This window comes from Panthera leo, chromosome B1, assembly GCF_018350215.1.
Source record: "Panthera leo isolate Ple1 chromosome B1, P.leo_Ple1_pat1.1, whole genome shotgun sequence".
Taxonomy (NCBI): Eukaryota; Metazoa; Chordata; class Mammalia; order Carnivora; family Felidae; genus Panthera; species Panthera leo.
Genome location: NC_056682.1, coordinates 133,189,649 through 133,211,425, shown reverse-complemented (window position 1 = coordinate 133,211,425; position 21,777 = coordinate 133,189,649). Strand labels below are relative to the sequence as shown.

The 21,777-nt window shown below is 38.9% G+C and overlaps 1 protein-coding gene across 16 annotated transcripts in view; it reads left to right on the top strand.

The window, feature by feature from the left end:
• AFF1 (AF4/FMR2 family member 1) overlaps positions 1-21,185 on the top strand; it is a 263,840-nt gene extending 242,655 nt beyond the window's left edge. For 11 of the 16 annotated variants that reach the window (XM_042935953.1, XM_042935954.1, XM_042935955.1 and 8 more), the window contains 4 exons: positions 465-533; positions 985-1,122; positions 2,989-3,194; positions 4,216-4,965. In XM_042935953.1, coding sequence (XP_042791887.1) covers positions 465-533; positions 985-1,122; positions 2,989-3,194; positions 4,216-4,337 — 535 coding nt within the window. In that variant the 3' untranslated portion in view covers positions 4,338-4,965. Of the gene's footprint in view, positions 1-464; positions 534-984; positions 1,123-2,988; positions 3,195-4,215; positions 4,966-10,387; positions 11,421-12,043; positions 12,130-12,429; positions 12,519-16,262; positions 16,488-20,464 lie in introns of those variants that run through there. The other 5 variants (XR_006201829.1, XR_006201830.1, XR_006201832.1 and 2 more) reach the window with 5 other exon arrangements.
• Positions 21,186-21,777: the final 592 nt, after the last annotated feature.

Genomic DNA, 21,777 nt, shown 5'->3' with positions numbered 1-21,777 from the left:
CCAGGACCTCTTCTTGGAGCCCAAACTAAGGGTGTAGCACTTCTAGATGATGCGCTAGAGCAGAGTGACTGAGTCTGGTGCTCTCATTTTGCCAGGTTCACTGTGAAATGCCAGTCCTTTCAGGGAGAGGCTGGTTTTTCCAGTTTGGCTTTCTTATCAGCTCACTGTAAGCTCCCTTCCTTATCGACTGCATTTCGGCAGGGGACTCAGTGAGGACGCAAGTCACAAGTCTACGTGGTTTCCAGCAGGTAGACAGGCCAGAGAAGAGACGTGCCCTCGCCTGCTTTTCTGAATGGCTTGAATTACTGCTCCAAAGCCTTGGGGTTTTTTCTGCGCGGTTTTCATGTCTTCACATCTTCAGGAAAATCAGCAGAAAGCGAAGACAGACATAGTAAAATGTCTTTGTGCCTGGGATTTTCTAACTGCTTTTGTTTAACCTGATGTGTTTTTATGTTTTCCTATAGATTTATAATGTCATTAAAATCCTTCTCAGATGCCTCAGCTCCACAAGAGAAAATACTTGCTGTTTTATGGTGTGTACTTTTTTTTGTCTAAATAGCATTTGCTTTTGCCTCTTTTGCTGTTACAAAAAAGATTTTAAAATTTGCTTTCTTAACATGGAAATGATAATGAAAGGTGGAACAAAACCAGAAAGTAGTAGGAGGTGTGGTCAAGGGGTTAAACCTAGTGATAGTTACTTTTTATGAAAGGCATCTAGTGCCATGTTACTGATGACTCAGTAGGTGGTTTGGTCTTGTAACTTCAATTATGTTCTTGTATATTTGTGTTTTTCCACCAATATTTACTTTTGCTGATAGTGTGAATAGTGTAGTAAGATTGTTAAGATACTCTTCCTAGTGTAGAGGAGGAAAACCCAGTGTGTTCTTTAGGCTATAAGAGATTAGTTAGATGGCTTTCTGTAGTGGTGATACTCGTGTCTGTAAAGTAGTAATGCTTCACTTAAACTTCTGTGTATGTCCACAGCATGCGTTGCCAATCCATTTTGAACATGGCGATGTTTCGTTGTAAAAAAGATATAGCAATAAAGTATTCTCGTGCTCTTAATGAACACTTCAGCAGTTTTTTCAAAGTTGCCCAGGCACCATCTCCATGCGTTGCAAGGTAATGAAGAGTCTAATTTAAATAATTTTCAAAATTGAGTTATTTCTTTAATTACTTCTTGCTTTTGCAACCATCTGTATGACTTTGGCTTTGCAAAGATTGTGTACATCTGTGTGCTAATCTCCTTAAACTTAAATTATTATCATATTTCTACCTTTTTAAGGAATAGTTATAAGTCAACGTGTTGGCTTATTAAGTAATATAAAAAGATAATTACAGAGAACATAGGGTCTTTAGATTTGCCTGACAACAAAACAGAGGCAGAGCCAGTCAGAGCCAGTCTTTTCTCCCTCTAGATAGCATGTTGTCTTGGTGTTTCAGTAAACAAGAACAATCCAGAACTGTATGCCCTCCACCTCCTCTAGGATCTATGACAGTGACAGTGATATTAAGAATGAAGAAAGTTCTAACTAAATTCACACACACACACACACACACACACACCCCACCCCACCCCACCTTGTGAACTGAAATTGTTCATCTGTGCCATAATATATTGCAAAGCAATATATTTTTGTGCAGGTGTTTTTAAAATAAAGATAGAATTTTCTTCCCTGTAGCACTTGCCTAGTATTTTTAAAAATTTGGTCATACTCCTTGAAAAATTCCCAGTTCTGGTAAGTTTTGCTATTTTAAGAGTATCACCTAGAAGGTTGCCCCATTTCCAGCGCACTCAAGAGATTCCCATATGGCCTCTCAAAAAAAAAAAAAAGTCCTGATTGAGAAGTGACTTCGTATCTCTGAAAATTTTCATGACCCTCACCCCTGAGATGTCAGACACATTATTTGAGAAAACTTCAGTTTGTCCAGTCACTATATAGCAAGCCACCTCTGTACCAAACCTTGTTGTTAGGTACAGGGAGTATAGCAGTAAACAAAGCAGGCAGGAATCTCTGCCCTCATGGAGATTCCACTCTAGTCTTTCAAAATGCACGCTCTCTTGGAGACACTTCGGGTCCCTACAGACCCCCCGAGGGCAGACATACCCAGTCGTGAGGCTCCTGCCACTGGCCCATCTTCCCATTACTTTTTATGTGTAAGTGTTCTCCTTGTGTTTCGCATTTGATGCACATCAAGGCGCTCATTAACTTGCATGTGCAGGTGTGCAGGCAAGATGAGAGCAAAGAGAAGACTGTGACTCCCCTGACGCATAATACTTCTTGCTCAGTCTCCTCAGAGGCTGTCCTGTCCTCATCCAGTCATTGGTTCGGCAGATATTTGTCAAGAGCCCACTCTTTGTGCTAAGTGCTAGAAATGCAAAGGTTGATAAGAAATGGTCCCAGCCTTCAAGGAAGGAAAAGGAATAGACAGAAAGGTATAATGGGATGTGATAAATGCAATGGATAAATTGATAGGTAAATGCAAAGAGACGCGTTCAGGTGGTGGCCGAAAGGAAGCCATGATGTTTCCCTAGTGTCTAGAAGACTGCCGGGTACGGAGTTTTACTCAGTAAATGGGGAGGATGAAAGAATGAATATATAGAAGGTTAGGACCATCTTCACAGGGAAGCATTGTCTTAGTAGAAGTTGGAATTGAGGGTGGGGAAAAGGAGGGCTTCTGGGCTGAAGGGGTAGACTGTGTAAATGGAGTAGGCATACTCAGAATCCAGATTTGCCTGCCTGATTCTGTGGAGGACACCTTGCCTCTGTCCTGTTAATTTCTCTACTGGGGGGGGGGGGGCATTTTGTTGTATTTTATGAAATCCCCAAATATTGAAGGTAAAGGGGTATCTCTGATCTGGTGGGAGTGATTGTCATTTTGGCTAATACACATGGAAACTTTGTAACTAGCACTGTGGTCCCAGAGACAAGAAATCCGTAATCTGTGGGTTTAGATGACTAACCAGTTCTTTTCTTCACCTTTCAGAAGTACAGGCACACCGTCCCCTCTTTCCCCAATGCCTTCTTCTGCCAGCTCCATGGGTTCCCAGTCAAGTGCTGGCAGCGTAGGGAGCAGTGGGATGCCTGTCACCATCCAAAACATGACATCTTCTTATGTCACCATCACTTCCCATGTCCTTGCCGCCTTTGATCTTTGGGAACAGGCTGAGGTCCTTACGAGGAAGAATAAAGGTAAATGGCTCTGCTGGTAATTCCTGGGGCAGGGGGCTTGGGAGGGAAGGATGTTGTTGGTTTGTATTTTATGTGCATTTTATCGAAGAAAAGGAAATGTGTAGGTATTTACTCTTTTCACATTTTGGCCATTCTGCTCCATCACCTAGTCACAGTTCTTTCTTGAGCTCTGGTGGCATGGAGCCAGATTTCTGTGGCTCGATCTTAGCAAAATTAAGTTAGGAATGGTTTTGGCACCTTGCGCCTTCAGGAGTTCTGGCATTGTTATTTCAGCCTGAACTGAAACTCCAGCACAGGGACAAGGCAGGTGAAGAAGGAAAGCTCCTGGCCGTCTTAGGGCACAACAGATGGCGCGGTGTAACCTAAATACGGAGTTGCCTGCTTGTTTTCAGTGTGCGTTGAGAAAAATGGTTAGCGACAGCGGAAGAAATAAGGCATAGTGAACATTCTTGAGACTCCTTTGAGAAGACGGCCCCTGGAGAAATGCAAGATTTAGGAGACGGTATAGGGTGTGCTGTTAGATGGACCGCTCTGTGGCAGTGCCAGTGACCACTAAGGAGATGCGTATATGTAAATGCCACATTAATGCCATTACATATTTTTTCCTGGCTGCAGGGAAGGCGGTGGCCAGCTGGCTGTAGCCACTTAATTTTCTCATAGCCTCTTAGAACTTTCTTTCCTAGCAAACAAATGATGCTTTTAATATGTTGGGATTGTTTTGTTTTGTTCTGATTCATGCATCTGCTGATCCAGTAGTATAAATAGGGTATTCTCCAACACCAGCCACTGTGCCAGGCATTATGGATTCAACTCTAAAACCAACTCAGTTCTTAACCTTTCTGGTCTAGCAGAGGGGTGTGAACTAGCAGGCCGTTAGAGTAGATCGTGATTTTTTTTTGCCATGATGAAGTACAGAATATTGCAGGGATACAGTTGCTGGAACTTTGACTCTTTATGTTTCCTATATTATTTTTGTGTATGAAAATGTGTTTGCTTAGTTTTGGTTTTGCTTTGTTTGCAGAATTTTTTGCTCAGCTCAGCACAAGTGTGTGTGCCTTGGCCCTCAACAGCAGTTTGATGGATCTGGTGCACTATACAAGACAGGGTTTTCACCGGCTAAAACAAGCAACCAAAACACCTTAACGGAGGCCCAAGTTGATTTGATGGCTTGGGAACTTTTTTGCACATTGAAAGCCTCAAAAACAGTTCAGACGTTTGTCTCATCAGGACACCAAACCAAGAAGAGAAGCACCGTGAGATGGCCAGGACATTTGTCCACTTAAACTTTCAAGAACTTAAGTGATCATTGGTTGGACACGGTGGTTATGCAGGAGCAGAATGAGGAGGCTGGCCTCAGAGATGATCTTGCCTTTCCTAACTAAAGGACAGAAGTGCAATGTAGACTTAAGTGGGCGTATGAGTGGTCTAGAAACATTTCCATACTTTTTTTAACCAGCAGGATGCAAATTGCAAATGAAATGAGGAGAAGCAGTTTCAGCTCTGAGAGCAAGTTCATGTCATCTCAGTAGCCACCTTAGTCCATTCCCAGAAGGAAATTTTTTAAACAGTGAATTTTGGTGTAGGGTTCTGTGGATGATTTTTTTTTTCTTTTAAGTTTAGGGGGGAAATACTTGTTTTGTTTAGTAAATTCTAATGGTCATCTATAAAGCGTAAGTTGTGAAGGACTCCACTGTACCCCACTTTCTGCCCGTGAACAATCACTTTGATAATACCAAGTATTGTCATAATTTATAAAATTGAAGGCAACTCCCCCCCCCCCCCACCCGTCCCCGTCCCCCAACCCTCCTGTTGCCTGGAGTACCGCACGTTCACCCCAGCTCCGATTTCTCAGTCACTGCTGCAAGTCCGCCTACACCAGAGCCGTGGAGGGAGGGGCTACCGCACACCGGGAAGCCATCTTGAGATCGCATGCGCAATGGAGGACACGGCGCTGCCATCCCCACCACCCCGCTTCCGTGAAAGGCAGTCACCATTGACTATATTATGAATTTTCTACCTTGGGGAAGAAGGGAACCAACATTTATACCTGACCAGATGATGGCTAAAGTGCTTTTTAATGTTTATTTGAGTAGAGCTGGAATTTGAGGTGCTGATCTGTGGTCTACAGTTATGTGGTAACTCATGTTGTCTAACCAACTCAGAATTTTGTCAGCAAAGAAAAATGAAATCTACTTCTTAGAGAGGCTATATTTTTCTGCTACAAATTATTTTATATTTATAGCAAAAAGTAGACTTTCTGAGCCCTTGATTGTCTACGGTAAATCAACTCCCTGAGAGGATGTGGGGATTTGGGTGGTTAATTAGACTTAAAAAAAAAAAAAAAAAAAATAAGTCACCACATGCCTTCACTCCAAAGTGTTCTCAGTCAACTAGATTTGATTGGATTAAAGAGGAGCTGTGGCCTTCCCATGTGTTGTTAGTGCCATGTTATAGACATTTAACCAAGTTCATTTGGAATGACCTAGAATGAAAGAACACGATCAAAATTCCCACATAACCATAAGCACAGATTTTTTTAATTAAAACTTTGAAGGTTATTGGAAGCATTATTTTGAGTGCAGTGTTTTTAAAAGCCAATTCTTTATATCTCTTTTAGAAGTAGAATTTGCACATGTACTAAAATTGAGGAGTGAGTGTTACCTCTGTAGTTGGTTCATTTTTCACTACCTTTACCCCATTCTGCCCCTCTACATTTTGTTTCCTACCAAGAATGTTTTGTCATTTTTGTATCATTAATGAAGAAGGGAGTAATGAACAGGTTGAAGGTCCATATGAGGAATGTAAGTTTTGGTCTATCTTTAAAGGGACGTGTAGAGGGTGGGAGTCATGATTATTTTTCACATATGAACTGTTTGTGTGAAGCTGTTCCCTCAGTGTCTTATCCAACCTATTTTGTTACCAGTAGCTAGTTCAGAGGTTTGTTACCTCATGTTTAGGTTAAAGCCGGAGAATTACGGCAGTAGTAATACCTGAGCGTAAGAATTTGATGTGTGATTTCGATGGACAGATTTCCTTTATCGATGTTCTAAAGCACGGCCATTTAACAAAACTTTTTGTTAAATGAACAGTAATTGCCTGGTGGGTTGTGGCATTGTGTCCATCTCATAAAATGTGGGAGACCAGACACCAGAATCAGCTTTATGTGATTATTTAATGCCTTTTTTCCCCTTATTCACTTGGCCTTCCCTCTCCCTTTTACCCCACCATTCCCCAATGCAAGTCACCTGTCAGTTTGGAAGTGTGTGTTTTTTAGGACAGGTTCTGATCTATGCAGATTGTGTTGGAGAGAGAGAAAAAGAGAGAGAAAGAGTGTGTGGGTGTGTGTGGGGGGGTGTGTGTGGTCTTCCGGTGAAAGACAGTGCTCCTGTGACTGAAGACGTTTCTAAGTCGATTTCTCAGCCACTTGTAAAAAAATAAATAAACCTGATTGCTTTTTCAGTGGCCTTATTCCTTGTGTGTAGCGTTGCCCCCACTCTGACCTTTATATTAAAAATTTATTTGTCCCTTGAAAAAACATTAATTTGCAGAGATCAATTTGTAGTATTTTGATCATGGAATATTTCTGATTCTTACTGCATTGTACCTAAAAGAGGATTCCCAATGGCTACTTTTAAAATAGAGTATATGAAAAATAGTGGCTGATGAATCCTTAATGTTCATAAGGTCTTTTTCCTGTTACAGTTGTATATAGAAGTCTAAAGAATTTTTAAAATCGCTGCACTTTTTCACTGCATGCTTAAATTCCCAAAGGCAGATTTTTTGTACTGAGGTAGATGGTTGAAAGGACTAGATTATAAAATGAGACAAATACAAAACATCTTAAGAAGTGAAAATCTTGCCTTTGGCACTACAGTTGTGTGTGTATGTATGTACGTGTGTGTGTGTGTGTGTGTGTGTGTGTGTGTGTGTGTGTGTGTTTACTAAGAAATGGAAGAACACTGTTTTACTTTTTAAAATGTTGAATGTTTCTGTCCTTTCTGGAGATAATTAAAATGTGAATCACTGAACTTGAGATTTTAGCCAGACTAGGGGCCCTGCTAAACAATGAAAAACACTTCACTGAAATTTACCAAATCACACTGGGTTAAGAATGTGAAAACACTCACCACATGCTGGCTGTGGTGAGGAAGTGGGGGTCCAGCAGGTATAGTATCAAGAAGAGAACTGCAATAGAATGGTTTATCTGACATACTCAGTACTGAATGAGACTGAATGAGTCTGATTTTTTAAGCCAAAAGGACCTTGATTTTATAGATCTGTTTTGACCAAAATATTTAGCCTTTTCCTGTAGACAAATTAGAACACATTTATGTCCTTTAATTCCAGATCTCAGGCTGTTGAGAAGCTAACAATTGACCCCTTTCTGGCTGAAAACTTGCCTTAATTGGTACCTTAAATATTCATGTTAGAATTGGGAGCTTATTACTCTTGTTAGGTTTCCTGTCCAATAATTTTTAGAACTAAAAAGATTAACCATTATGTCCTCCAAAACGAACAGCTCTTATATCTGATAGATGAAAGGAGATGTGTGTGTGTGTTGTATGTGTTACATAAACATTCACACACACAAGAATATGAGGCTGGTTGAATTGGATGTATTTATTGTGCCTTTGTTGACCAAACATAATTTTGAAGTAATGGTAATTTGGGGATAATGCTGTATTTATTTTGATACGGCTTTAAGACCTGTTAATGTGGGTCTTAAATGTTAATGTGTACCTTTGCTCTTCTGCTTCATGGAGTGTGATGCATATTTGTATACCTTAAGGTAAATGAATCCAATAAGGCTTGATTCCATACCTCCTATCACAGATTCTACTTTTTTCTTAAGGATTTGTTTTCCCAGACACTACACAAATCTTTGAAAAACTTTGCCACTTCATCTACTACACTCTTTACTATCAATTACCAACATTTAAATTTTGCAAGAATATTTGGGCTTCTTTTAGAAACAAATGCAGAGATTCACTCCCTGGAAAGTTAGTTCTGCATAGTGGCCATGGAGGAGGAGTGTCAGGATTATGGCGGTACTTACTCCTTTGTTCCCTTTCTGTGGTGGGTTGCCTCTTTTGATTGTTTTTGGTTCTATTGAGAATTAATGGATGTAAGGTTTTTTCCTGTGCCTTTTTTATCTTCTGTCATTTTGTTTGCTGGAGGTGGACTGGCAGAATAACATGTCGGGGGATTTTCCTTCAAACATTGCAAGTGGTATTTCTACCGTATAAACCTCCAGTATGCAATCCAGTTGTGTTGGTTTCTTGGTGACTAAGAACGATGACCACTGGCCATGTTCTTTAGTTTTTGTGATGAGTTGAGAAGCACCATCTACTTAAGGGAGCTGTGAATTTCCTGTCGTCCTAGGGAAATCACAATATGTTCCACTGTGCGCCAGATATCAACAGGTACTGTGATGGGCAGAAAAGTGCCTATATTTCTCTACCCACAAGGGCAGGAAGAAGACCTACAGCTCCCCGTGAGCCTAGATGGTACTATATTGGCCTGGAAGGACAAGGGAATAAGACCACTGGCAGCAAGGTGGCCATGCTGCCCTGGTGAGACCAGGCAGTGGCTGACCTAAGGAAGATAACTTGCTTTGCTTAAAAGTAGATGTTGAAGTGATGCTTAACACAGGCAGTATTAACTTCGCCTTTTGTTCAGGCCATCAACATGTATTGTTAAAATTACTGCACATCCCCCCTCAGATATCAAGTATACACTGTTCATGTTGGTGTGTGTGTGTGTTTATAGGCATGTGTCCCAAATCTTTTTTTTTTTTTTTTTTTTTTTTTTTTTTCCTGAATGTGATCATGTTTTGGATGATACCTGAGCAGGGTTGCCTTTTTTTTTATTTATTACCATTATATATTATATTATATTATATATTTGTTGCTTTCTTATAACTTTAGAGGAAGTCAAATCTTGGTATTAAAATTGTTTAAAAAAGGAATAAAATTGTCCAGTTGATAAATGATCACTGGTCTAAAATATGAATTTTTCTTTAGTTATTGTGGAATAATGTGCCAGCTGTCTAGTCCATACAGTGATTTTGTATGTAGGATAGGGAAGCAGTGATGCTCTCAATGGGAAGATGTGCAACACAAGGGGACTCCATGTATTTTATCTACTTCAGCAATGGAACTGCAACTTGGGGCTTTTGTGAATAAAATTTAGCTGCCTTGTATAGTCCTTTGAAAGAGACATGTGATCTGTGAAAATTATAGTTTTCTTTTTTTAGAAGAAAAATTTGCAAAAGATCTTTCCAAAGATAACTGTGCCACAGATCTTTTGTTTGTTCTCTGTAATGAGGATTAATTGCTGTTTAAAAAAAAAAAACAAAAACATGTAATTGACTTGTTAATCTTCAAATTGTTTCCTTTTCACAAGAGGATCGAGCTGTAAAAAAAAAAAAATTAATAAAAATTTAGAGAAATTGTTGGGGTTGAATTCATGCTTTCCTTTTGCTTGAATAAACGAATTCCTAAAATTGCCATATATAATTCCCATTATATAGCCAAGGCGCGAGACTCACATGGTGGAATAACATGCCATTGTTCACAATATGTATTTATTGTTAAAATGGGAACAGAAGTGGGGGCAGAGGGTGCTCATCCTTCCCTTTGATTTATTTGCAAGAACTTCAGTCACAAATTAGCTTGATACCACCACTGTGGCATCTTTTCTTTCTGACCTCAACTGCCTGGTGCAATGGTGACCATAATTTGCCTATTTTTAACTTGTTGCATGGACAGATTTGTATAATGTTAGTATTGAAAGGAATCTAAAGGCATATGGTCTGTCCTCCCTTTGTTACTCTGAAGGAGCTAATGTTTTACGCCAGTGGTTTTAGAAAATCAGCAAGAACCTAGATACTGAAATCTGACTTGGCGAATTTGAATTCTGGCCCCTGAGTTTGCTATGTGTCCTTGGGCAAGTTGTTTAACCTCTGTGGGGTTTTTTCATTTATAAACTTTGTTGATTTGGTATGTACCTAGTAAGATGGTGAGGATTGTACAAGAGGATATGGAGAGTGTTTAGCATAGTGCCTGGCATGAACACTCTTAAATTGGTGGCTCCTTTAATTTATTCCTTCCCCTTGCTGCACCACACTGCCCACAGCTACCCTCCAGCCTCAGACCTCACTACCCACCTCTTTTTCATTTTTTGTTCCTTAGGTTAGGTTGACCTCTACTTATATTGGTCCTAATGAATAGATACCCACCCTCGGCAAGCTTGTGGTAAAGTTGACAAGCAGCAAGAACTGGTAAGCATGCAATGGCAAGTGTGGGAAAAGGGAGTGTTTCAGTCATTAAGAGAAGGGAAGGGATCTCTAGGGAAGAGCTCTCATTTGAACTAAGCCTGGAAAAATGGGTCATAAAATCTCTGGTTTTCATCTTTTTCACAAATGCTATCCGTGTCCTATCTTGTCCATTATAGATTATCAGTAGTGGTTGTCCGTTGCATGGTTGCAACAGTTTATTTAACCAACCTTGTTAGACATGGAGATTATTTCTAAGTAGGGGATATTATAAAGAATGCTTCTACAAGCATCCCTGAAGCAAACTGTTTGGACAGATTCAGCACTTAATATTGTAGTATATTATCCTTAGTATATGTGTGCATGTATATATTTATGCTGAATTAGATTTCAGCCCTAAAAAGTTGAGCATGCATTTCCCAGGACATTTTCCAATGTCAGTAACATGTTACCAACTAAGAAAACTTTTTCACAAACATCTAAAGTTCAGTTCATGTTAAAATTTCAGCATTTGTCCCTGAAAGGCCTTAGGGCTTATTTTTCAAACCAGGATTCAGTCAAGTTTCATGAATAACATATATTAAAAACATTTGTGTTTCCACTAAGTGTGGAATTCCTCTAACTTCTATATTTCCTGCAAACTGGATTCAGTCTTAGACTCTTGATTATATTGGAAAAGACCCTACAGAGTATGTGGTATACTTCACACGGTGTTACATCAGGAGACACCTAAACTCTCCAGTGATGCTAACTTTGAGTGAGTGGTTAAGATATGACCACCAGAATGCTGTTGTAAATACAGGCTTTTTCCTGTTTCAACATCTTCCAACATCCAGTTATTTTAGCATGCATTGATAATCCATTGCCTTTCCGATTCTAGATATCATGTTTAGAAAATGCAAAGGGAGGGGCGCCTGGGTGGCTCAGTCGGTTAAGCGTTCAACTTTGGCTCAGGTCACGATCTCGCGGTTCACGGGTTTGAGCCCCACATCGGGCTCTGTGCTGATAGCTCGGAGCATGGAGCCTGCTTCAGATTCTGTGTATCCCTCTCTCTCTGGCCCTTCCCAACTTGTGCTCTCTCTTTTTTTTCTCTCAAAAAATAAACATTAAAAAAAAATGCAAAGGGAAAAGTTACCTAATTTGATAGATGGGAAATGGTATCTTCTGATGTTTTCATTCAGATATTATTCCTGTGGTACATAGTTTTTTTCCCCATCACATACCAAGTGGCCATTTGCAGTGCATGGGTTATGTGACCAGTACCCCAAATCCAGTTCAAGTGTCCAATTCAGTAGATGTGGGGAAGGTTTTCACCGAAATCATGTAATGAGTTCACCATTAGGAAGGGTTTTGTTAACAAAGAGAGAGGATGCTGAGCAGAAAAAGGAATAGATGACTTCCCTTCAAGCTATTAATTTTTTTCCTTTTGATTTATGTATTTACGATATTAACCTCTCCTTATGTTATAAAGGTTTCCTCCAAATTATCTTTTGCTTTTCAGTTTTTATTAGGGCCCTTTTAAGCAGAGCTTGTTTAGTTTTAAGTAGGCCAACTTCTGCCAATGTCTTTGCAGTTTCTGCTTCTGGTGTCTTGTATGTGTGGGCTGCTTCCCAGACCCTGAGAGGCTTTGTATTATTTAAAACCAGCAACAACTCTAAGGTAAGTAGTAATTTCCCTCGGTGGCCTTGTTAGTATTTGTATTAGCAAGTATTTAGGCACTTGTGGAGCCTGAATTATTTAAATAGATATTTGTTCACGATTTACCAGAGTTGTTGGAAATGTAAATTGTCACATTCCAGGCTACTTTTACTTAGGACATCTAGGTGTTTAGAACCCTCCAGTCCATTCCAAACAACTTTGAAGGCCAGCGGGTGTTTACCGTAATATAATCAGAATTTTATCTGCTGTTATTTTGGCTGTGCTTAGATAAATGTACCCGTCTAGTCTGTTTTGTCTTAGAACAGGACTCTTTCGGTGTTTGCGGTTTCCCTGTAGACCACACTCCGCTGACATCAAGGCTCTGATAATAAAGACCTGTGCCCTTCTAACTGACTGCAGGGTGGACCTTGAATGCTTTCTAAACAGACAATTCTATTTTAGCTTCAAAAGACCATGTGCTTGCTCTGGATAAGTGCTGTAAATCACCCTTCTCTGTTGCTGCAGCCCAGTCCTAACATCTTATTTACCTTATTTCATGTGTAGGCGGCAGAAACAATTATGGGTTTGTATCTCTCTACTGCTAAGTATTCCTATAAATTATCATCTAAGCAACAATACACACAAACAGGCGTACGCACACACATTTTTCTGTAGGTACATACACGATTAGATGTGAAAAATGAGTTGTACTCAACTGCATGGGCCTTAGAAAAATGTCTTCAGTTAACTATTCAATTCCCTGCTTTTCTATCTTTGTCCTACAGTCTCTGAAGAAACTATTCCTGCTGGTAGGACTTAGCACGCAGGATTGTAGTTGAGGACTTTACAAGCATCTTAAGGGAGTGATATGCTAGAGTGGCTTTGCAGAGCTTCCCAATCATGTAAATTATTGTGGATTTTTTTTTTTAAATCCTGTTTTCAACTGATCTACAGATAGGCCATTAAAAGAAATCAAATGAGGGGTTCCTGGGTGGCACAGTGGGTTAAGTGCCTGACTTACTGCCAGCTCACGTCATGATCTTGTAATTTGCGTGTTTGAGCCCTGTGTTGGGCTCTGCACTGATAACTCAGAACCTGGAGCCTTGCTTCAGCTTCTGTGTCCCCCTTTCTCTCTGCCCCTGCCTCCCTCTCCCTCCCTCTCTTTCTCTCTCTCACTCACTCAAAAATAAACCTAAAAAAAAAAAAAAAAATCAAATGATGGGGCATCTGGGTGGCTCAGTCAGTTAGGAGTCCAACTTTGGCTCAGGTCATGATCTCATGGTTCATAGGTTCGAGCCCCACGTCAGGTTTTGTGCGGACAGCTCAGAGCCTGGAGCATGCTTCGGATTCTGTCTCTCTCTCTCTCTCTGCCCCTCCCCTGTTCATGTTCTGTCTCTCTCCCTCAAAATAACATTAAAAAAAATTTTTTTTAAATCAAATGACATAAAAGCATGTAGAGCAAAAACTACAAGAGCAGGGGCAGCTGGGTGACTCAGTCGGTTAAGCATCCAACTCCTGATTTCAGCTTAGGTCATGATCTCACAGTTCGTGAGATGGAGCCCTCCATTGGTCTCCGTGGGCTGTCTGCTGACAGCGTGGAACCTGTTTGTGATTCTCTTTGCCCCTCCCCTACCCGCACTTGCTCTTTTTCTCTCAAAATAAATAAACATTTAACAATCAACAAAAAAGTCACAAGGGTAAACGTATTTCATCCATTTCCCTCCAGAGCTAATAGCCATTACTTTTGGTGCATCTCATTCCAGAACTCATTGCGCACTTATACGTTGTTTTTAAACATAAATTTGGAGTATATTTTGATTCTTTTGATTTTATATCAGTGTTTTTATGGTAATCCTATTTTGGATGCAATATATTGTGTAATAAGGATATATCTCCCTTTATGTAAACATTCTCACATTATGCATACAAGCCTCCCCTGGGCCTCTGCCGTTATTCTGTTACAAACAGCTGTACTGAGGAATCTTTCTTTTCTTTTTCTTTTTTAGGAATCTTGATAAACACATCATTGTGCATTCTTTTAAGTATTTTTACAGGATAAATTTTTGTAAGAGGGATGTCTCAGTCAAAAGTGAAGTCAAATTTAAAATTTTTGATGTTACCAAACCTACTTCTCCCAAAAAGCTCTTATAGCAACTGTGGATGGGTATACATTCTTTCCTTTTTTTTTTTTTCTTTCATTATGATATGTGTATTCTTTAATCCTCCCCTCCCCACTTACTCTCTGGTAACCATTAGTTCTCTAAGTTAAGAGTGTTTCTTGGTTTATTTCGCTACCACCACCCACCACCGCCTGTTTTGGGCTTCTTTCTTAAATTCCACGTATGAGTGACATATGGTATTTGTCTTTTCTGACTGACATTTCATTTAGCATTATATTCTAGCTCTATCCGTGTTGCAAATGGCAAGATTTCATGCTTTTCTATGGCTGAATGATATTCTGTTGTGTATACAACACATCTTTATACATTCATCAGTAGGCACTTGGGCTGCTTCCATAGTTTGGCTATTTTTAAGTTTTGTTTGTGTATGTGCGCGTGTGTTTTGTTTTTTGGTTTTTGGGTTTTTTTTTTTTTTTTTTTTTGGAGAGAGCACATGTATGCACACATGCATGAGTGGGGATGGAGAGGGAGAGAGAATCTTAAGCAAACTCCATGCTCAGCACAGAGCCCTATGCTTGGCTCGATCCCACGACCCTGGAATCATGACCTGAGCCGAAATTAAGAGTCAGACACTCAACAGACTGAGCCACCCAGGTGCCCCTATAGTTTGGCTATTGTAAATAATGCTGCTATAAATGTAGGAGTGCATGTATCCTTTTGAATTAGTGTTTTTGTATTTTCAGGGTAAATGCCCAGTAGTGTGATTACTGGATCATAGGGTAGTTCTATTTTTAATTTTCTTGAGGAACCTCCATACTGTTTTCCAGAATGGCTGCACCAGTTTGCATTTCCACCAAGAGTGCAGGAGGGTTCCTTTTTGTCCACATCCTTGCCAACACTTGTGGTTTTGATTTTAGCCATTCTGAGTGGTGTGAGGTGATATCTCATTGTGGTTTTGATTTGCATTTCCCTGATGATGAGTGATGTTGAGCTACTTTTCATGTGTCTGTTGGCCATCTGAATGTCCGTGGAGAAGTGTCTGATCAGGTCTTCTGCCCATTTTTAAATTGGGTTGTTTTGGGGGGTATTGAGTTGTAGCAGTTCTTTAATGTTTTGGATACTAACCCTTTATCAGCCATGTCATTTGCAAACATCTCCCATTGAATAGGTTGTCTTTTAGTTTTGTTGATTGTTTCCTTTGCAGAAACTTTTTATGTAGTCAATGGTTTGTTTTTATTTCTTTGACCTTAGACCTATCTAGAAAAATGTTGCTACAGCTGACATCAGAGAAAATATTGCCTATGCTCTCTTCAAGGATTTTTATGATTTCAGGTCTCATATATTTAGCTCTTTAATCCATTTTGTTTTTGTTTGGTGAAAGAAAGTGGTCCAGTTTCATTCTTCTGCATATTGCTGTCCAGTTTTCCCAACACCATTTGTTGAAGAGACTTTTTCCCATTGTATATTCATTCCTCCTTTATTGAAGATTAATTGACCATATAATTGTGGGTTCATTTCTGTGTTTTCTATAACTTTGATCTTTGTGTGTGTGTTTATGCTAGTACCATACTGTTTTGATTACTACCGCTCTGTAATATAACTTGAAATCTGGAATTGTGATACCTCCAGTTTTTACTTTTTCAAGATTTCCTGGGCTATTCAGCATCTTGTTATTCCATACAAATTTTAGGATTGTTTGTTCTACTTCTGTGAAAAAATGCTGCTGGTGTTTTGATAGGGATTGCATTAAACCCATAGATTGATTTGAATGGTACAGACGTTTGAACAACTTTTGTTCTTCCAACCCAGGAGCATGGAATGTGTTTCCATTTCTTTGTGTCCTCTTCAGTTTCTTTCATGAGTTTTCAGAGTAGAGGTCTTTCACCTCCTGGGTTAAGTTTATTCCTAGGTATTTTATTCTTTTTGGTGCAATTGTAAATGGGACTGTTTTCTTAATACTCCATTGCTTGCACCTCAGAAAACATCATCTGTGAGCTGCTTACAATTCCCATTTCTTTTTTTCCAACCCTGTAGGAGGCAATGATCAACCCCTAAGTAAGTGAAACTGCATACATCATTGATACACAGGATTTGAAGCTCCATTAATCTTTAAAACATATTCATTGTCCAAGCAGATGACATTTATCCTGGATAAAATGGAAGCTATGAAATATGGGCACAGTTTTGAGGATCTATGGAATGAATTTCACCATAGGTTTCTCTATGGCCTACAGAGATCAAATCTAAAATTTGTTACAGGTCAGTCCCCAGCCTCACTTGATTATCGTCCTAATAACCTGATAATTTGCTTATTTTAGATGAAGATAAAAGAGCAAGGGAAGACTGATTTCTTATCCCCATGAAGTTTAATTCTATCCATTCAATAGTCTGAGTGATTCCTTTGTGTAAAGTGACATGCTTCAGAATGTGTGTAGCACAAAGTATAGGTCAAGGTGCCTGGCTTCCGGATGGCATGTCTCTTTTCCATCCAGGTGACAGGTTAACTTCAGATCTGGTATTTTCCCATTCAGATAGCCATTGTCCTTGCCTCTGGCCCATCCTAATATAGATGCTATTGTAAAACTAACACCCTGTAGCTACAATGTTCAGAGTTATTTCAAGCTTGACAGCATGGCATATGTCAGTGTATCTATTAGGCAAAGGACAGCACTCCTCTTGTGTGTATGTATTTGTCCTGAATTCACCAGAGCAAAATGGAGCCACTCAGTCTTTTTCCCTTTCATTTACTACCTCCATGATACATCCCCATCCCCAGAGCCCAACAGACCTAGAAAATGAAAACATGGAGAAGGGGAAAAGAACATGTGTTAAGCCACTTGTCCTGTATACCTTCCATAGTTGTATTTTTAAAACCACCTTCCAAATTAGTCATTATTATCATGCAGATGATCAAATTTAAGCTAAAGAGGAGTAATTTATGGTCAAGCAGCTAGCAAAAGGTGAAACCCAGATTATGATACTGATTTGTCTGACTTCATTATGAAGAATTTTGCTTATGAGAATGAACTAGAGGAAACGTGGCTTTTGTTGTTGTTGTTGTTGTTTTTTAAATAAGCTCTTTTAATGTCCTCTACAAACAGAATCGTAACACTCTTAACATTTAACCACTTTTGGATTATACTAGAGGCAATTAGTAAAATTGGATTGTGGGTAGGAATTAGAGAGGTTTTATAAAATGGAGCTCAAGGGGCACCTCAGTGCTTCTCTCTGCCCCTTCCCTGCTCTCATCCTTTTCTCAAAATAAATAAACTTAAAAAAAAAAATTTAATGGAGCTTGAGAAGGAAGTCCTGAGAATATGTAGTCACTAGACAATGACTAGCACAGTGGGGGATTTCCCAAGTCAGATGTTGCCTTACATATGCCTTGTAGATTTTATCCATTTACCTGAACCAGTCAGAACATGAGTACATCTCTAGTGCTTGCTGAAATAGATAGGTTTTTTCCTTTTTATGAGGACATGTATTATTTAATAAAAAAAAGTATCACTAGATTTTACTTTTTTGTTATAAACCTTTAAGGAAACTAGCATAAAACAAAAGTTTTAAAGTCATGCAAAGTAACTTCAAAGGTTAAAATCCCAACAAATATGAAATAACTGAAACTGGCAACAGTGTGAATCCCCCCAGGGTCCTCCAAGTTGTAGAGTAGTGGGACCAAATAAAACTTTAGCTTAGAAACTGACAACTTTGAAGGCTGAATGCCTTGGCCTAGCAGGATGTGTCTCACTTTCATGATATTATCTATAAAATACAACCAGAAGCCAAAACAATAATCATCCTCTACCTTGTGCAAGTTACCTAAATGTCTGATACTATTTCCTATCAAAACAGAAAGGGGTTGAAATACATACTATCCTAAAGTCTATGAAAGTAATAGTAATCATGTATTTCTGTTAAATGTGATGGGTTAAAATTTAGAGATACACAGAACTCACTAAAAGGACTACTGTCCTACAAAATCATCATCTTGGGTGAGGGGGAGGAGTACACATCAGTGAGCACTGCTCAGAAAATATGTAGAACACTTTAAAGCTGTTTGCAGTACTCGATGGATAAGCATACACACACCTTACTATATGGTAGTTTTGTCCATATAAATAACTCACCAGACTTAGCTCTAAAACACGTATTTTCAAAAGGCAGAGGAAAAAGTAGTATGTCCCTATTAAATACTTCCAGTATCTCCTTACGTTTGTTTTGGGCATGATGGCAGCATCACTGGATTAATGAAAATCTCCACATATTCTTTGGAAAGCGCTATTCATTATATCAACATTTTTGAAGTTCTAATACATGTTTAAAAATTGTATTCACCCCAGAATGTTTTAATTCCCCTTTATATCCAGTGCTTAACCCAAAGTTGAATAAACTTTATCCTGAACCTTATACGCTTATATCCACCTCAATTGGAAACACAAGTGGACTGGACTATGGAGTAGAATTACTGTGTACAAAAATGTCACAGATGTGTTTCTTCCTCTTGTTTCCCCTTGACTGGGACATTAATCAGCCATGGCAAGACCCCTCCATTATATTCTCTACAGTTCTATGTTCAGGCATTTGAGTATGCATATGTATTTTTGTGCATATTTACACAAATGATGAATCTCCATAATCATTTAATGGATAGGTAAGGATAGTAAAATGCATTGTTAGCATGAAACATTTACCTAAAACACAGGAAGTTAGGGAAATTTCACATATGGACACTTAAAAAAAAATATCCTGTTGCAATAAAACAAAACTTGTAGGTTCTTACGTTAAACCATTAAATGTTTGGTTCTACTTCCCTAATTTCCTGAAGCCACATCTTTCATTACTTACCAAATATACATTCCTGTAAGTTAAGTAAATCCCTGGCCAGGTTCCTTCCTTGGCTCAACTTTCTGCTATTTTTAATGTGCATAGTGCTCTCTCCTTTCAGCAGAGCCTAGAAGCCTAGGGTCAGCTGAGACCCATTCTCCTAAAACTTTACAACTCCCTACAGGCATATTTACAAAGTGTTACCTGAAAATACCAAGGAGCCACCAGACATTCCATTTGTGTGCAATTCATTAAAAAGAATTTACATTCATTCCACTAGTAAGAATTATTTACTTCTCTGGCTCTGGCTTGAAAGGATGTGGTAGGTTTGAGTCAACAAAACCGTCTCTGGCCTCTTCCTCCCCTTATTCATAGGCATTAGCCACCCTGCAGGTGTAAACCTGTACACCAAGAGATCTGTGTGCATAAAGAGGAGGAGATCTGAAGCAGAAAAGCTTAGGGTTTTGACTATAATGTACCTCTGGGGATTAAGTAAAAGCCACAGCCAACCAGCCAGCTCCTGAGGACTATGAATAGTGGTAATGAGGAAAACATTTTGAACCTGGGCCTCAAATTGCACTCGGTGTGCTAAGCAATGCAGGCGCAACATGAAATGAATGAATTTTAACAAGTTTTAGCTTTAGGCTTCTCATTAGGGCCCTTTTCCCACGTGTAATGTGCAGAATGCACCACTAGAGAGCAACCCTTTACCTTAGGAAAAAAATATATGAATTTAACCACATGAAGCTACACCTTCACACCCAGTAGAATGGCTATAATCAAAGAGGACAACACACAGTGTTGTTAAGGATGAAAAGAACCCAGAAAACTCATACTGTGCTGATGGGAATATAATATAGTACAGCCGCTGTGAAGAAGTTTGGTAGTTTCTTAAAAATTGTTACAACCCAGCAATTCCACTTGTATGAACCTATGAAGATAAATGAAAACATGCTTACATTAAGACATGTTCATGAACACTCATGGCAGTGTTAAGAAACAAATGGAGACCAGCCTTGAAAATTCTCTGAACAGACAAAACCAGTTTAGTCATATAAACAAAGCTTGATTTAGCTTACTTTGCAAGACTAACTTGACCTGGGTCATTTCTTGCTTATGCCTCTGAAAATAAGCAATACTTGAACAGTTCCCAAAGTTGGTATGAAGTAACACACTGACCAATTCCCTATCATTTAAGAAAACACTAATATATTCTAACACTGAATAAACAGTTACTGTTTTCTCATTTTAAAAGCAGCTGCTTGATAACAAATATTCCCCTGAGTCTCATTCCACATATTGGTTTGAGTGTTTCTGGTGTGTGCATAATAAACTTTTACTAATTAACTACTTTGGTGATTGATTGGTTTTACTTCTGTTATTTCTGAACTTCTGACATCTCCTGGCAAAAGAAGTGGGATCCAAAGACCCTGAATGTCTCCAAGGCCAGTGAACACATAGGTGCCTAGTACCCACAAAGCCCAGTGAACTCACTGCTTTCTAGCTAACCCGGGAATTTGAGGGTAAGTCTCTTTGAGATCTGAGGTCTGCTCTTTGTGTTTTGAGCGCTCCAACTTTGTTGTGCACACCTGCATTTTGCTTGTTGAAGCTTCTTGGTTAGTCACTCTGTGCTGTTCAAAGAACGGGGGTGGGGTGGAACGTGATTCCCTGTGTTTTGAAACAGTTGTTGGAAAACAGGGCCTCTCACAGTTAAGACATTAAAGGTAAAGATGGGTTCCGTCTGGCCTATGGATGAGGCTCTTGTGCCTTTTTGGAAAATGGCTGATCTTTTGAAATTGTAGTGGCCACTTTGGGGAATTTTTAACTTAGGTCCACCTTAAGCACGTTTAGAAGATTCCAAACCTCTCAGAAACCATGGAATGTATTCTTTAAATGGCATGTAGAAGCTTCTAAAAGACGAAAATGACTCCATAAAGAGCTCTGAAAAAAAATCCTTACAGCATGCAAATAGTGTCTTTGGCCATCTAAGTAGGTACTGTTAATTTAGTCCACCTGCCAGAAACAGTTTGTATCCAACAATTCTTTTGACTGTTGTACCTGAGATGTGGCTACAGTTTTCAAAACAAAAGCTTTAAGAACTTTTTGGATGTCTGTATGTTTATGTAGGTCTAAGTATGTTACAGATAGGTGATATTTTTCTCTTTCCAGATGGTATTACCAAAATTGTAAAGAGCTCTATTTAAAGAAAAGTGTTTTATCAAGATACTCTCAGAAGTATAGAAACTAACCCAGATTTTTTCAAGTTTATGATCTAAGACAATCCTTGATAAATACAAGCTAGTTTAAGTATGCTGGTTTAATAAAAGCAGGTATGTCTTCAACATTTGCCAAAAAATACAATAGTTGTTTATGTCTAATCCAAGCACAATTGTTTAAAGTAATAATTTAAAGTTTATACTAACTCTAATTGAATAATGGGTATTCATTGAATATCTAAATCATTTCCAAACTTACATTTAGCATTTAATGTTAATATACTTTTGGCTTTTTAATTTTCTACAGAGATAAAAGATATTTGGGTCCATTAATAAACATGATTTGTGCCACACTGAAAAATCTACTACTTTAGAAATTGTGAAATATATTTATAAATTTGCCAACCCACAATTACTTTTTTTTCTTAGTTTTCAACTAGGAATTAAAGATCCTAACAGTTAAGAATTCTTATATATATATATATATATATATATACATATATATATAA